Source organism: Lucilia cuprina, chromosome 4 (assembly GCF_022045245.1).
Source record: "Lucilia cuprina isolate Lc7/37 chromosome 4, ASM2204524v1, whole genome shotgun sequence".
Taxonomy (NCBI): domain Eukaryota; kingdom Metazoa; phylum Arthropoda; class Insecta; order Diptera; family Calliphoridae; genus Lucilia; species Lucilia cuprina.
Window position 1 is genome coordinate 29531911 of NC_060952.1, and position 16058 is coordinate 29547968.

At 33.6% G+C, this 16058-nt stretch overlaps 1 protein-coding gene across 1 annotated transcript in view; it reads right to left on the bottom strand.

Annotated features, from left to right (window-relative positions):
- Positions 1-16058, bottom strand: part of LOC111676507 (activin receptor type-2A) — a 28865-nt gene that overhangs the window by 10837 nt on the left and 1970 nt on the right. Inside the window, exons 2-3 of the mRNA XM_023437468.2 lie at positions 9286-9486; positions 6253-6438 (exon numbers count right to left, since the gene is read on the bottom strand). Coding sequence (XP_023293236.2) covers positions 6253-6438; positions 9286-9486 — 387 coding nt within the window. The remainder of the gene's footprint in view (positions 1-6252; positions 6439-9285; positions 9487-16058) is intronic.

Consider the following 16058-nt stretch of genomic DNA (forward strand, 5'->3'; position numbering starts at 1 on the left):
GCGTTTGTCGTCAAGTCACCAATTTTAATTTCCTTTACCATCATGTCTTCGTCATGTTTATTCAATAATCGAACATTAGACTCACCTTTCTTCTGCGGACAATCTTTGGAAATGTGGCCAAATTTTTCACAATTAAAACATTTTGTACCTTTGGACTTACTGTTACAATCATTGGACTTATGCCCTTTGCCACCACAATTAAAACATTTTAACTCGAAGTTCCTGTCCTTGGGCAAATCTTTTTCGTTCTTCTTGGTGTACATCGTGCGCTTGGCGGTAGATTTGTTCATGATCTCGTAACACCGCAACTTATCCTTAAAATCTTTGGAATTATTAGCACCATACAGTATCATTTTATTCACGTCGCTGTCTGCTATGCCGTCGATCACATACTGCATTAGTGAAATGTAGTCAATATCGCCTCTTGCCGCTAATTCTTTCATTTTCAGATAATACTCGTGGACATTTTCATCTTTTTTCATCTTACGCTCCGATAACATCTTGTGGAGCTGGATGCCACTGGTACGGGTTTCGAATTCATCAAGCAATGCGTTCTTCAATCTATCGTATGTTGTTATACCTTTCTCGCTAGAGATAAACAATTTCGCCACTCCCTTCAACGATTTTTTCGCGAACACAAATCTTTGCAATTCATCCCATCCCATTACAGCTGCTGTTTCCTCGAATTCTTCTATCCAGGCGTTGATTGGTAAAACACTAGTTCCATCGAAACTGCGTATAGAATCTTCTATATCTCTGAAACTCATGGTAAAACCTCGTCGTGTAGTTTGTTGCACGTAGCCGTCGTTATAATCATCAAAATTTTCATTGCGTCGTGATGCTTGTCGCCTGTATTCGCCGTTGTAATTATTCAAATTACTTTCACGTCGTTGTTGCCTATAGCCGTCGTTATAATCATTAGGATTATCTTCGCGTCGTTGTCGCATATTGCCGTCGTTATAATTTCCAATATTATTCTCACGTCGTTGTTGCATATTGCCGTCGTTATAATTATTAAAATTGTCTTCACGTCGTTGTTGCATATTGCCGTCGTTATAATTATTGAAATTATCTTCGCGTCGTAAAGCTTTTTGTCCACATTCGTCGTTTAATTTACTATTTGGTATCGCCTGTCGCTTGCTGCCGTCGTTGTGTTCATAAACATCAATACTCAAACTGCTTGCACCACCTTCATATACTTTCAATACACCACCTGCTGTTGTTGTCTGTTCATTGTTGTTCTGCACAATCGTGTTCTCTAAATTATCATCATCGTCGTCATCATGATCATAATCATCGTCGTCAACGTCATCAAAACTTCTAGAACATAACAACTGCCCCTCACGCAAATTGATGTATATGTGGTCAAATAAATCGTCTTTGTTGTAGTCTATGTTCAGCAAATTACATACACATACCAAATCTGCCACACTCAAATTCTCCTTCACAAACTTCTCTTTAGTCTTGTAGTTTTCTTCGTTGTCGCCAAAACCTTCGAATTGACGTAGACGTCCTCTGTTGCCACGATCACCCTCGCCTTCAAACACAAACTTATGTAGCGCCACTACTGCTGCACGGCTACTTGACTTCAGTTTCTCACGTACACAAACAAAATCACCTAGACACGGCATTGTCCTTACTTTATATCACCTTACAAATAGAGTAAACAATTCTCTGCCACTAAATACGTTACACTTTTTTCTTATGTTCTATATTCTTCACGTTCAACCAAAAATACGTTACACTTTTCTCCTTTGTTGTCAACGTTCAACAAAACGAAACCAGTTTTCATTTAACACTTATGTAGTTGTGTGTGTGTGCAAAAGTTCTATTTCAAGAGAGTAAGTTTTTTTCATTAGGGGTTCTTTTCATACATACACTTACAAGTCTTTTTTTTCTTTTCTCGAGTTCTATAAAGATCCTCCCCTTTTTCACACATACACTATCACGGAAGTTTTTTTCCCTTTCTTCCTCGTTTCACACACAAGAAATTACAATCAGGGGTATTTTTCCAAACACTTTTCTTTCTCACACGATTTCACAATATTTTGGTTGAGTCCCCAATTTTATGGTATTTATTGTTTTCTAGGGTTTAGTTTTATTAATTCATTTATTTAATTATTAACATTGGCTCAAAAATAAAAGATAAAGTTTAAATAATAAAGGTAATTCTTATTAGATGATTTTTTATTGCGTAGGCAAACTCGCGATGTCGATCGTTTTGAAGCACGTACAAGACTAGACTAAACTGACTTCAACAAACAATGAATGAGTATTGCATCATACATTTCCCCTTTGAAGTTTACCGCATAAGCTGCAACTTCATTCCCACATATTTTATTTTTTTTTTTTTTGATAAAAATAATCTTAATTTTTTGGTTAAACCTGGTTACTTAGTGGTTTTTCAGATGAAGTAATTTACATTCTTTGTTTTAACCTAGTTAAATCTAAATTTTGAGTTTTTGCCCAATTAATGTTAAGTTCCCTAAAAGGCAGAATGACTCCGAAGGCTGCGCATTATCGCTAGTTGCTTCTTTGCGGTGGCGTTCTTTTGGGAGCCGCACTTCTTTACTTTAGAGGCTACCTCTTGTGGGGGATGCTTACTTAATGGCGGCATCTAATCGCCATGTCACAGAATCGTCATTAGGCTCATGTAACCTTTTTTTAGCATACCCCCGAATTCTGCCGCTAATGGTCGGGGACTGCTTATCTATCGCAGCTGGCCTACATATTTGTTGGTCGTTCAGCTATCCGCTCCTGCTGACCACGATAGTAGCTAGAGCCAAGGCCCTATAGTAGCCAGAGCCACGGATAATCTAGTCTATAGTCTAGTCTAGTCTGTAGTCTAGTCTATAGTCTAGTCTATAGTCTAGTCTATAGTCTAGTCTATAGTCTAGTCTATAGTCTAGTCTATAGTCTAGTCTATAGTCTAGTCTATAGTCTAGTCTATAGTCTAGTCTATAGTCTAGTCTATAGTCTAGTCTATAGTCTAGTCTATAGTCTAGTCTATAGTCTAGTCTATAGTCTAGTCTATAGTCTAGTCTATAGTCTAGTCTATAGTCTAGTCTATAGTCTAGTCTATAGTCTAGTCTATAGTCTAGTCTATAGTCTAGTCTATAGTCTAGTCTATAGTCTAGTCTATAGTCTAGTCTATAGTCTAGTCTATAGTCTAGTCTATAGTCTAGTCTATAGTCTAGTCTATAGTCTAGTCTATAGTCTAGTCTATAGTCTAGTCTATAGTCTAGTCTATAGTCTAGTCTATAGTCTAGTCTATAGTCTAGTCTATAGTCTAGTCTATAGTCTAGTCTATAGTCTAGTCTATAGTCTAGTCTATAGTCTAGTCTATAGTCTAGTCTATAGTCTAGTCTATAGTCTAGTCTATAGTCTAGTCTATAGTCTAGTCTATAGTCTAGTCTATAGTCTAGTCTATAGTCTAGTCTATAGTCTAGTCTATAGTCTAGTCTATAGTCTAGTCTATAGTCTAGTCTATAGTCTAGTCTATAGTCTAGTCTATAGTCTAGTCTATAGTCTAGTCTATAGTCTAGTCTATAGTCTAGTCTATAGTCTAGTCTATAGTCTAGTCTATAGTCTAGTCTATAGTCTAGTCTATAGTCTAGTCTATAGTCTAGTCTATAGTCTAGTCTATAGTCTAGTCTATAGTCTAGTCTATAGTCTAGTCTATAGTCTAGTCTATAGTCTAGTCTATAGTCTAGTCTATAGTCTAGTCTATAGTCTAGTCTATAGTCTAGTCTATAGTCTAGTCTATAGTCTAGTCTATAGTCTAAGTCTAGTCTATATATATATATATATAGTCTATCTATAGTATAGTCTATATATAGTCTAGTCTAGTCTATAGTCTAGTATATAGTCTAGTCTATAAGTCTAGTCTATAGTCTAAGTCTATAGTCTAGTCTATAGTCTAGTCTATAGTCTAGTCTATAGTCTAGTCTATAGTCTAGTCTATAGTCTAGTCTATAGTCTAGTCTATAGTCTAGTCTATAGTCTAGTCTATAGTCTAGTCTATAGTCTAGTCTATAGTCTAGTCTATAGTCTAGTCTATAGTCTAGTCTATAGTCTAGTCTATAGTCTAGTCTATAGTCTAGTCTATAGTCTAGTCTATAGTCTAGTCTATAGTCTAGTCTATAGTCTAGTCTATAGTCTAGTCTATAGTCTAGTCTATAGTCTAGTCTATAGTCTAGTCTATAGTCTAGTCTATAGTCTAGTCTATAGTCTAGTCTATAGTCTAGTCTATAGTCCTAGTCTATAGTCTAGTCTATAGTCTAGTCTATAGTCTAGTCTATAGTCTAGTCTATAGTCTAGTCTATAGTCTAGTCTATAGTCTAGTCTATAGTCTAGTCTATAGTCTAGTCTATAGTCTAGTCTATAGTCTAGTCTATAGTCTAGTCTATAGTCTAGTCTATAGTCTAGTCTATAGTCTAGTCTATAGTCTAGTCTATAGTCTAGTCTATAGTCTAGTCTATAGTCTAGTCTATAGTCTAGTCTATAGTCTAGTCTATAGTCTAGTCTATAGTCTAGTCTATAGTCTAGTCTATAGTCTAGTCTATAGTCTAGTCTATAGTCTAGTCTATAGTCTAGTCTATAGTCTAGTCTATAGTCTAGTCTATAGTCTAGTCTATAGTCTAGTCTATAGTCTAGTCTATAGTCTAGTCTATAGTCTAGTCTATAGTCTAGTCTATAGTCTAGTCTATAGTCTAGTCTATAGTCTAGTCTATAGTCTAGTCTATAGTCTAGTCTATAGTCTAGTCTATAGTCTAGTCTATAGTCTAGTCTATAGTCTAGTCTATAGTCTAGTCTATAGTCTAGTCTATAGTCTAGTCTATAGTCTAGTCTATATCTAGTCTATAGTCTAGTCTATAGTCTAGTCTATAGTCTAGTCTATAGTCTAGTCTATAGTCTAGTCTATAGTCTAGTCTATAGTCTAGTCTATAGTCTAGTCTATAGTCTAGTCTATAGTCTAGTCTATAGTCTAGTCTATAGTCTAGTCTATAGTCTAGTCTATAGTCTAGTCTATAGTCTAGTCTATAGTCTAGTCTATAGTCTAGTCTATAGTCTAGTCTATAGTCTAGTCTATAGTCTAGTCTATAGTCTAGTCTATAGTCTAGTCTATAGTCTAGTCTATAGTCTAGTCTATAGTCTAGTCTATAGTCTAGTCTATAGTCTAGTCTATAGTCTAGTCAATAGTCTAGTCTATAGTCTAGTCTATAGTCTAGTCTATAGTCTAGTCTATAGTCTAGTCTATAGTCTAATCTATAGTCTAGTCTATAGTCTAGTCTAGTCTATAGTCTAGTCTAGTCTATAGTCTAGTCTATAGTTTAGTCTATAGTATAGTCTATAGTCTAGTCTTTAGTTTAGTCTATAGTTTAGTTTATAGTATAATTTACAGCCTAGTCTATGGCCTATTCTCTAGTCTAGTATATAGTCTATAGCCTAATCTATAGTCTAGTCTATAATCTAGTATAAAGACTATAGTCTTGTCTATAGTCTAGTATGTCATACCTCAAAAATTTAAATATAAAATGTACATCTAAAAAACACGTAGGGTACTTGAAATTTTTTGATTTGTATATGTGATGTATATGATCAAAACGGGGCAATTGGGGGAAATAAACAAAACTAAACCGAACCCACGCTTTTTTATGTAGCAAACGAAAGAATAAAGAAACAAAAACATTGTATAATACAAGAAAGAAAAAACAACAACAAAAAGAAAAGCCCATAGAAAAAAAACAAAATATTGCTAGTATAAAATTGGGGTAAACATGGCATTGTGGCATCCTCCATCAACACTAACAACATCATCATCATCAACAACAGTAGCAGCACCATCACCAGCAATATCCATATTGTGCACACGTGCCTTGCAATGAATTTAAAAAACAAAATAACAACAACTATAGCAGCAGTAGCAGGAGCAATTGAGAAAAGCAAACCAGGATCCCTCTTCTAGCTAACCTCCTCTATACATTAACTCACATGTAAAACACTATATGTTTGTATGTATGTTTGATTGAATGTGTAGTTCTAAAGTTGTTGTATTATGTTGCCCGTATTAAATGCTGGTGATGATGATGATGATTATATTGAAATCAACAGAGAAACCCATCACTTTTATTTGCAGGAAAAAAGGAGAACAACAACATTATCATGGTATAAAGGAATTGAATATTTATTTTTAAATACAAAATAATAATAATAATAATAATAATAATAATAAAATGAAATGAAATTTACCTTGTGTTGTTGCTTCTGTTGTAGTTGGTTCCCATTTTTGTGCAGTGTTACACATTGATTGTTTGCAACAACAAAAATGCAATAAATTCATATTATTCTTACGAGGCTCAGAACTCGTAACACATTCTGTTTGATTACATTCAGGAGTTTGAGAGAAGCAACCCTTCATTTTAATATGGTCTTCGCCTGCAAAATAAAAATATAATATTTTTTTTACAATATTGTATATTAATAAATAATAAGGTTTTTTGTTTGTATTTAAATATTAATATTTTATGCATCATTCATTTTTTTATTTTTTCATTTTTTTTATTTACACTATGAGCTAATACTACAATTTACTTTATTTAACCCTTTAAATATTTTGCTTAGTTTTATGAACTTTATTAAGAAACTTTATTATTCATCGATTTTAAGGTTGTTAGTAACATTGAGTAAAAAACTCTTGAAATTTTAACGTTTAGACCAGTTATTTAAACCTCTAGTAGAAGTAACCTCCAGTTATTTTAACCTCCAGTTATTTTATCCTCCAGTAGAAGACAACAAAATAGTAACATTACCTATTAGGGCAATTTGGTAAACCTTCTAATAAACCCAGTTTATTTCAGTTTCCAACATAACTTAATTTAAAATATAGTCTGCTTACTTCAGACCCTATAGTCTGAATACCCTAGTATAGACTATATACTACTATACTACTACTACTATACCCTAGTAAATAATCTAATATATAATCTATAGACTTAGTAGACGAAAAATCTCCTCAAAATAGCAAGTCTGAAGTTAGTATGATAGTACGTATGCTGAGTGGACACACAGAAATAATAGCACATTTATGCAAAATTAGACGTATGTAGAGCATGTGGAGAGGACAGTGAAACTCTGGAGCACTTTCTTTGTCACTGCCAGGCATTCGTCGAAGTTAGATCCAAGTATCTTGAAAGTGATGTTATTCCGGGTATAACATTCCTGACTAACACTGATTGGAAGATTCTTAGGAATTACGTTAAGAAAACTGAGTTTCTGTACACTGAAAAATAATTCATTCAGTTCCTTTTTTTCACATGATAAGGAGCTCACAACAGCCCCGATTGTGGGCTAGGTGTATTACTTCGGATTTGATATAGTATACATTCTCCTATCAACATATCCTAACCAAGTAGACTACTATGGAGACCATAAACTATTTACAACATAGTGTCTTAGTCCGCACACTTCCACTATAGTCCGTATTATGAATAATAAACTATCAATATAAACTACAGTAATAAACTATTGATATATGTTTGTTTTTAGGGGGTCTGTATACTATAGACTTTGAGGATTATAGGTTTTAGACTAAAGAGTCTTTAGTCTTAAATATATCAAGACTATAGTTTATAGACTATAACTATAAATACTATTGTCTATAGAGACTAGTATCTGTAGATTTTATTGACTATAGTGTAAGAACGGCAGAGACCATAGGGCGTAATACTAGTCTATACAGTATCTATAGTCTACTGGCTATGATACCAATATAGGCTATATTATGTAAATTTTGTAGACTAACGACTGTAGATATTATACCCCCGGGGGCATGTTACCTTGGTGAAGCCTCCACCTTGGTGTTATTGCAATCCCGGGGCAATAAAATGGCTGCTAATACCTCTAGTCTGAACGGGAATAAAAAAAAATTGATTACAGTCTACTGCCTGGCTCAGTCCTTGCATAGATTGGTATGGGATCAGACTAGAGCACCGCATGGCCAGTTGCCCGCAGGACTATGTCCTGGCTGGTCAGTTGGTTGAGGTCCTTCGGGATCTATGTAGTGGCTGTATTTTCAACCCAAATTCGCGGGAAGAGTAAGTGGCTTTTAAAAAACTGATGTAAGGTAAAGTCAATATTTCGGGATAAGTTCGGTGCTGTTGCCGAAACAACAGATACCCCACAGAGGAGTGACTGTGGGACTAAGCATTGGAAATGAGTTGGTATTAATTGTATATGGTATGGTACCTATAATAAATGTGTAGTATGTTTTTCTCTGATGAATGTGTCGTATAAATAAGATGTGTGCTGGGTTGTATGATGATGGATGAAAGGAATCATATACAAATGATACCACTGAATTTTCCTTCCTTGTCCATTTATATTCGGAGTATACTCTGTTCATATCTGAATTACCACAGTGTGTCCCCTGTGAGTAAGAATAAATCCTCGGCTTATTTGATGGATTCTTACTTCGGTCCACGGGTTACGTCTCTAGGTGCTGTTGTCGAATCAACAGAGGCCATCCCAGCTGCGTGGTTATAAACGGAAGTGATGTTTTTACATCTCGAAAGTTAAGCAACGGGGCAGCCATGGTCAGATATTAGATAGCTGCAGTACTTCAGCAAAGTGCTTGTACATGGACCGGCCCAATCCATGTACAAAAATTGCCACCTCAGTTCTTTGTTGACGGATTCAGGGGCAATGGTAGACCGTTGTTCAAGTCTAGCCAGTGGATGAAAAAGATCACCATGTGGTAGGACATTTTACCAGGTACTCACGTAAAGCACTCAACGCTCATTTTTAGATATTATAGACTAATGAGATTATAGTCTGTAAACTTTAGAGACTACAGTCTAAAAACTATCAAGACTACAATCTTAATAGACTATAGTGTAGAAACAGTAGACAGTAGACTAGAGACAGCGAATCAATAGTTTATAGTCTATAGAAACTATAGTGTTTAGATTGTAGATCGAAAATGGATTTTTTTATTTTTTAAAATAAGAAAAACGATAACAATCTCTTACGTCAAGTTATCAATGGGATTAATAACTATTTCATTTTATTGATTTAAATCAATTGATTTACTAAGTAATAATTCCGTTTATTTTTCGAATGAAATGATCCACTATAGTAAGAATATCACAATCTCAAAAAACAATAAAAAATAAATAATGAATAAATGAAATCCGATATTAGAAAATTGATACCAATTCGCAGTAAGAATAACGTTCAACTGATATGACAATTTTTTACAGAAAATTTAATGCTCAATAAACTTACCCGTCATTTCATCACGTGACCATAAAACATAACAACTTGGCGGTTTATCCGAATCAAATTTACAATGTTCAATTTTTGTGGCACAATCACCACGCGTCATACACTCTTTCTCATCGTAATGTTCACAATCAACATTATGATCGGGCGGTAAGATTGCTGATTCGGAAAGACAAAAACAAAATCCCAGTAGTAAGGATATACCTAAAACAAGATTAAGAAAATATGAAAAATATTAATAAAAAAATAAATATAAATTTAATATTAATTAAAAAGTTATAAATCTGTACATTCAACGAGAAACATATACATAATATTTTCACTGTTCTCACACCTTAATAATAAAATATTAATAATGAAATCCAGACACCACATAACTAACATGTATTCTCTCTATACCATACAGAAGTCAATTGATTTCTATATATTAAAAATGTTTGTAATTAATAGTTCATGTTCGTAAAAAATGTTAGTTACCTAGCTTTAATATTTCACCATCATTATTTATTATCTCGGCTATGTACCGTAGTAATAATTTAGCTGAAAATAAATATTTCAAAAAAAAAGTTATATTTACTGCAAATTTGTACTGAATACCCCAGGGAGTTTGTACAGTAAAATAATTTTTTTTCTTAAATTTTTACTATTAGTTACGATTTTATTTTTTATATATAAAATACATATAACTAAGAATTTATGCAACGTTAACAGCAGTACATACTGTGAGCAGCAAAAGTTAGTAAACACCAACGATTTTTTTCTAATGGTAATGTTTTCCAACTATCGGAAGACACAGACAAAATCTTCTCATTCATAATCATCATAAATTTAGGAAAGTGACCCTATCTATCGATTTAGGTATTTATGGATCGATCCTTTCATCATTTATTACTAACGATTCCTTGGAAGTTGCAAATTTGGATGAATACCTGGTCGACGTGTTAGGTAAATATGCAAAATCCCTCTACCTCAACAACCTCAATATCCAACACAAAATATTATACCCCAAATTACACTTAAGTTCAATACTCAATACTTGCCGCAACCACAATTTCGATATCAACCTTAATTGCAACAGAACCAAAGATATCCTGCTCCGTAACCTTAGAAATAGTTTAACATGAAATTTCCCTTTACTTCCCATTTCCCCATCACGTTCAGTTTCCAACCAGCCGTCAAAACAAAGACCCAACGTCGATACTGTCCCCATATGTGTACACCTAAGAAAGCTATTGTTTCCAAGAACTTCTTTACACACTTAGCTCACGAGGAAACACAAGCTGAAATTGAAAAGGAATTAGCTGCATTGCAACATCAACACCGTAAACATTACAATGTCATGTTCGTTGACTCCCAGCTAGACCAACAAAGCTGCTCCTCTAAATATGGCTAAAGCTATTAAGGAAGAAAAAACTGTTGTATATTTGCGATTTGCAAGATGCCATCAAGTATGCTCCTTATAAAATATCGTTCTCCCTGAGAAGCTGCCAATTCTTAATGTCAAATTTAATCTTAATACGTTATTTTGGATTCCACAACCATCACTGATGAAGGTGTTGCTCCCGCTACTTCCGTTATTGTTTCTTTGAATGCTTCTGAGAAAGAGGAGAAAGAAGAAGGTGTCCAACAATCTCAATTGGACAATTCTTAAGAAGAACAATATATCGAAAATGCGCACTATGACTAAAAGCAATTGGTGAATGTTTTGCAGTCATCCAACAACATTGATTAATTGCCTCCCTCAAATCAAAACTAGCTTAAGATCTTCAATGCTAGATACATTTCTTATTTAGTTTGTTAACCGTATTTAGTAAGATCCGTTTTGACAAGATCACACCGTTATTAGAATCAAATTGTAGCGGTAAAAAACAACATCTGAAAACAACATTAACTTTGTATCTGAAAACCAATAAAATAGCTAAAGTTGGAGGTCCACATCACGCGTTCTACGCTTTCTCGCATTTTATGCGTCTGTCAAAAAAGTAGAATCAATGTATTTATATGCTGAAAGTTACAAAAGCATAGAATGCCTTGACACATAGAAAATTTAAAGTATATCTACTTTGTACTTCTATAAGAGTCAAAAGCGGCGCAGGAACATGTTAGCTTATTTTGACATTTTATATTCTTTATTTAATGCGTATATATCAATTTGAATAAATTAAAATGAGTTAAAGATGTAAAAATAAATAAAAGTTGTTGAAAAACGCTAAGTTATTTTTTTTTAAATAAAACAATAAATTTACGCTTTAAAGCGTAGCATATATCTTGAAAACCTCCGACTGAAGCACTGGTGCAGTGAGTATAACATTTAACAAACCGAAGTTCCTGGTTCTTATTCTCACTAACTCCTTTGTATTATTAAAAACGAAACAACTTATTCAACAACTTCTTTGTAAGCAATATATACTTCTTTAACTCCCTATTTTTAAGAGAGTATAGAAGTACATGCCTCCAATGACATCGCCTTGTTAAAATAATGAGTTAAAATGATAATAAAGAAGTTGTGAAAAGAGGCTTTATTAGCATTTTAACTCAATACTTTCAATGTAAGTTCTTCACGGGTAAATGCGTATTAAAGCTTAATCATTTTTTAAAACTTCTGCCTTTTGAAAAAAAATCTAAATTTACTACTTTTAATCTCTTAGCCTCTATTCACAGGTGCTATTAGACAAACAGACGACCCAGACTTGGCAAATCAGGCATTCATTGTCTAGCCATTAGGTACGATATATAGACATGTATACGAAGAGAGCATACGAACTTTGAACGTCATTCATAGAGACGCCGTCAATACTGCGGTTTCAGGTTACCGCATGAATGTCGTTCTTGAAAGTCGCCCACCGCCCATAGCAGAAACTGAGAAGAACCTGCCGCGGAAAACAAAAGTTGCTCTGGAGATCGGAATGGAGCAACATGCTCAACGCCTACTGGTCCCGCATAGACCGTGTCGTCCCCAATATATGCCCATCTTGTGGACAGGGTCCCCATGATACCCACCACATATTTAACTGTCCAGCCCACCCTACTTCACTTAGCCCAATGGATTTATTTACTAACCCTATTGAAGTAGCCCAATTTCTTGGCTTGGACCTAAATACAGAACCCCCGTATTAAAATTGTATAGTTTAAGCTATTATAACAACAACATATATAGACGGCAATACAAATACTGGACGTGATAATTGCAACAATTACATTCTGAAGAATCCCACAGCCATTTGAACGATGAGTTCTTTATGCCAAATACACTGGAACTAACACTATAGTTCATTTAAAACTATCTGTATACATCCATATGCTAACCCCGTATAGTTAAACTATTTAAAGGTTATGTTAAAAGATTTTATTAAGGTGTTTACTATCTTTTGACTCCCACAGTAAAAAAGTAAGTATTTGGTATACACTATAATGTACATATTATAGTATATCAAGTAGAAGAGTGAATGGCTTGCATTGGTGATGATGGTAGCAGTGGCAGAGGGTGCAGTGAAAATAAATTTCTGTTTGTAGTTTTCTTTGTTCTCATATCAAATATATTTTCTGTTTTCTGTTTTTTTTTCTGTGAAGGGATTTATTTTTCCTTTTTTATATTTTATTGTTACTATCATCTACAGCACAAGGATATATATTGGCGGGTTATATATGGATGGTTATACATATTATTTAACTAGTATATGGATGATGTGTAGTATGGCGTATTTTGTTAGTTGTTTACTATTTAAACTCTATTTCATCCTTGTATGTTGTTGTCGGTGTAAATTGAGTATCAAAGCCATGAGAAGATGCCTGATTATTTTCTGTTCATTTGTGTATATGATCCTTGCTGTTATTGTTGTTGTTTTTATATTTTTCTATATTTACAGTTGAGTAAGGACATGCTCAATGGTTTTATGTTTTTTTTTCTTATTTATTTATTTGCGTTGTTGTGTTTTTGTATTTACTTTTATTTTTCATGCCACACATAAATATATAAATAAACTCAAACCTTTAGAAAACCATTATAGGGGGTAGAGCGGGTGTTTGATATGGTGTAGCAAAGTTGATGTGGGTTTTATGTTAAATATGGCACATAATCAAATTTAAGTTAGGGTAGGTTATGGTGTTCTTTACTATTTGTGTAAAGAATAAATTTTTAAATTAAAGTTCTTTAGTTATTTTAACTCGGATTAAAGTGTTGCGTAGTAGAAATACAAAAATAGAAAATATAATTTGTAAACAAAACGTTGTTAATATGATAGGAAAACAGATAAAATTAAAGATTTATAAGGATCTACGAAATTAGATTATAAAACAATTTAGTTTTTGTTCAAAAATAAAAGATTTAATAGGTTTAAAGGAAATTGTGTTTAAATGACATAGGTCAACAGAAATTATTTATAAAATGTTCTGAGTCGTCTAAAAGTCCTTTCCTTCAGTATTTAACATCTGACATATCTTCTTAATTTTTCGAGATATCTTCATCTAAATCTTGAAAACTCATGTTTGCGGTATTTATACTCTACAGTGTAGGGTCTACACTATTATAGTACGAAGGGTATTTTAAAAAGCATAAAATTTTTTTAAAACGAACAAAAACATTGTATCGACATCCAGTTATATTTGTTCCAAACGACTCCAAACCACTTTTTTATTCCATTGCCTATCTGTTCCTCGAATTTAAAAGATGATATCTCTAAAACTCCAGCAGATTTTAAAACATTTAAAAAAAGTATTTTCAAAGGAAAACTTTTAAACAATTGAAAATTTTGTATAAAATAGAAATATAGTATAGGAACCATTTTTGAAAATGTATGGTTATATCAAACTTTATGGAACGTAATTCAGATGTTAGTTAAGGGCCCTTCAGACGATCACACTTTACGTACAAGTCTAATGAAAAAGTAAAATGAAATTCCATCCGTACAACAAAAAAGAGAATAAAAGTCGTATGATTTATATTTTTTGTGTTTACACGATTGGTATAAAACAATTAAAAAGTCAGATGGAAACAGCTGTTTCACTTTTTAATGCGTGTTTACATAAAAATGCATCCCTGATCTAATGAAACCGGCTTGTTTTTTAAATCATTTCAAAAAATGAAGAGAGCCATACGACTGTCAAATTTTTCATCTGTATTCTCTCTCAATGTGTGATGGTTTCATTACATTTTGCATTTAGACGATCTCATCCGTACTCTTCTACACAGTGTACACTTAATAAGGTAGCCTCGTCGCTACAACAAATACAACAATACAAAAACAACAGGCGATTTGTTATTGTAGAATAATCCCATCTGTCAAAAAAAGCTGTGTGTGTAGAATGAAAAAGCAACAAATAAACACAATAAAAATATGAGTTTTTAGCAATTATTTAAATTTTTAACTATTAATATTAATATATTATATTAATTAAACGTGGAATGTCTGAAAATCATAACTATATCTATTGGGAAGACCAATTTTCCGAATTAAACGTGTTTTTTGTGAAAAGTGATTGGTCGTGTTAAAAATAGTTGAAACTGATTTGGAACGTATGCCGGAGCTAAAGATTTTCTTTTTTTATCAAGAGAGAAGGATAACAAAGACATTTAATCACGATTGACCTAGAAAACTCCTTTAAAACCATAATTTTCTTCACTTTTTAAAATTTTTACACCTTTTGCGATTTTTTTTCTATGTAAACAAACAGGAATTTTGACAGATAAGATTGTAAAAGCTGATGATCAGCTGTGCGGACGAGGCTACCTTATTAAGTGTACACTGCTTCTACACAAAAAATCGGCCTTTGTGTTTTTATTGTTAAAAGTGAAAAACTAAGATGGATAATAATAACTAAATTTTTCACATTTTCAAGATAAAACTTGTCAAAGTAACCAATAATTTAGGCTTTTGCTCCGAGATAACGAATATTTTTCCCAGGAAATGGAACTCTTTTGGCTAAATATGTAATTTATAAACAAATATTTTTCTATCCATTAAAAATCGTATTCATAAACTTGTATCAGGGAGTAAGAGTACCCTAATTGAATAATCATCCAAAGGCAAAAATTGAATCAAATAGATACCAGGCCAATCGAAAAGAAATAATATTAAGGTTATGTAAATTTAAGAAGTTTAACTAATGAATTTAAAACTATCCGAAGACTGAAGTCCATGTATTAAGGACAAGTTCTTAATGATCACTGGCTTTACTATAGAAATTTGTATAAACGAATTCTGATGAATATACTGCATCCAGAAAGGACAGTGCTGCTTCAGTGTGGTCACCTTCGTTCAGTGATACCCAGTGGAGGAATATTCAAAGCTGCCAAAATGCCGCCCTAAGGACTGTAACGGGCTGCCTACAAATTACCTCGAAACATCACCTTCGCGAGGAAACGAAGGTCCTCTCAGTCAAGGAACATAATATCATGTTAACCAAACAGTTCTTCCTGGGATGTCATCGGAGGAGTCTTCCCAATTTTAACATCACACACTTGGATACTCCCCCGAGGCATGTCAGGAAGAAATTTTGTATATACGAGGAAAACATATGCAGATATGTGCTGCATCCACTGCATCAGTTCTCGTATTCGGCAGCTTTGAACGACATTCATAGAGACCATAAATTCCGCGGTCGCAGGATACCGCATGAATGTCGTACTTGGAGGTCACCCACCGCCCATAGCAGACACATAAGAAAACCTGCCGAGGAAATCAAGAGTAGTTCTGGCACAAATAAGATGGACCAACAGCCTCAATGCCTACTGGTCAAGTATAATGCCGTCCCCAACGAATGTCCTGCATGTGGTCATG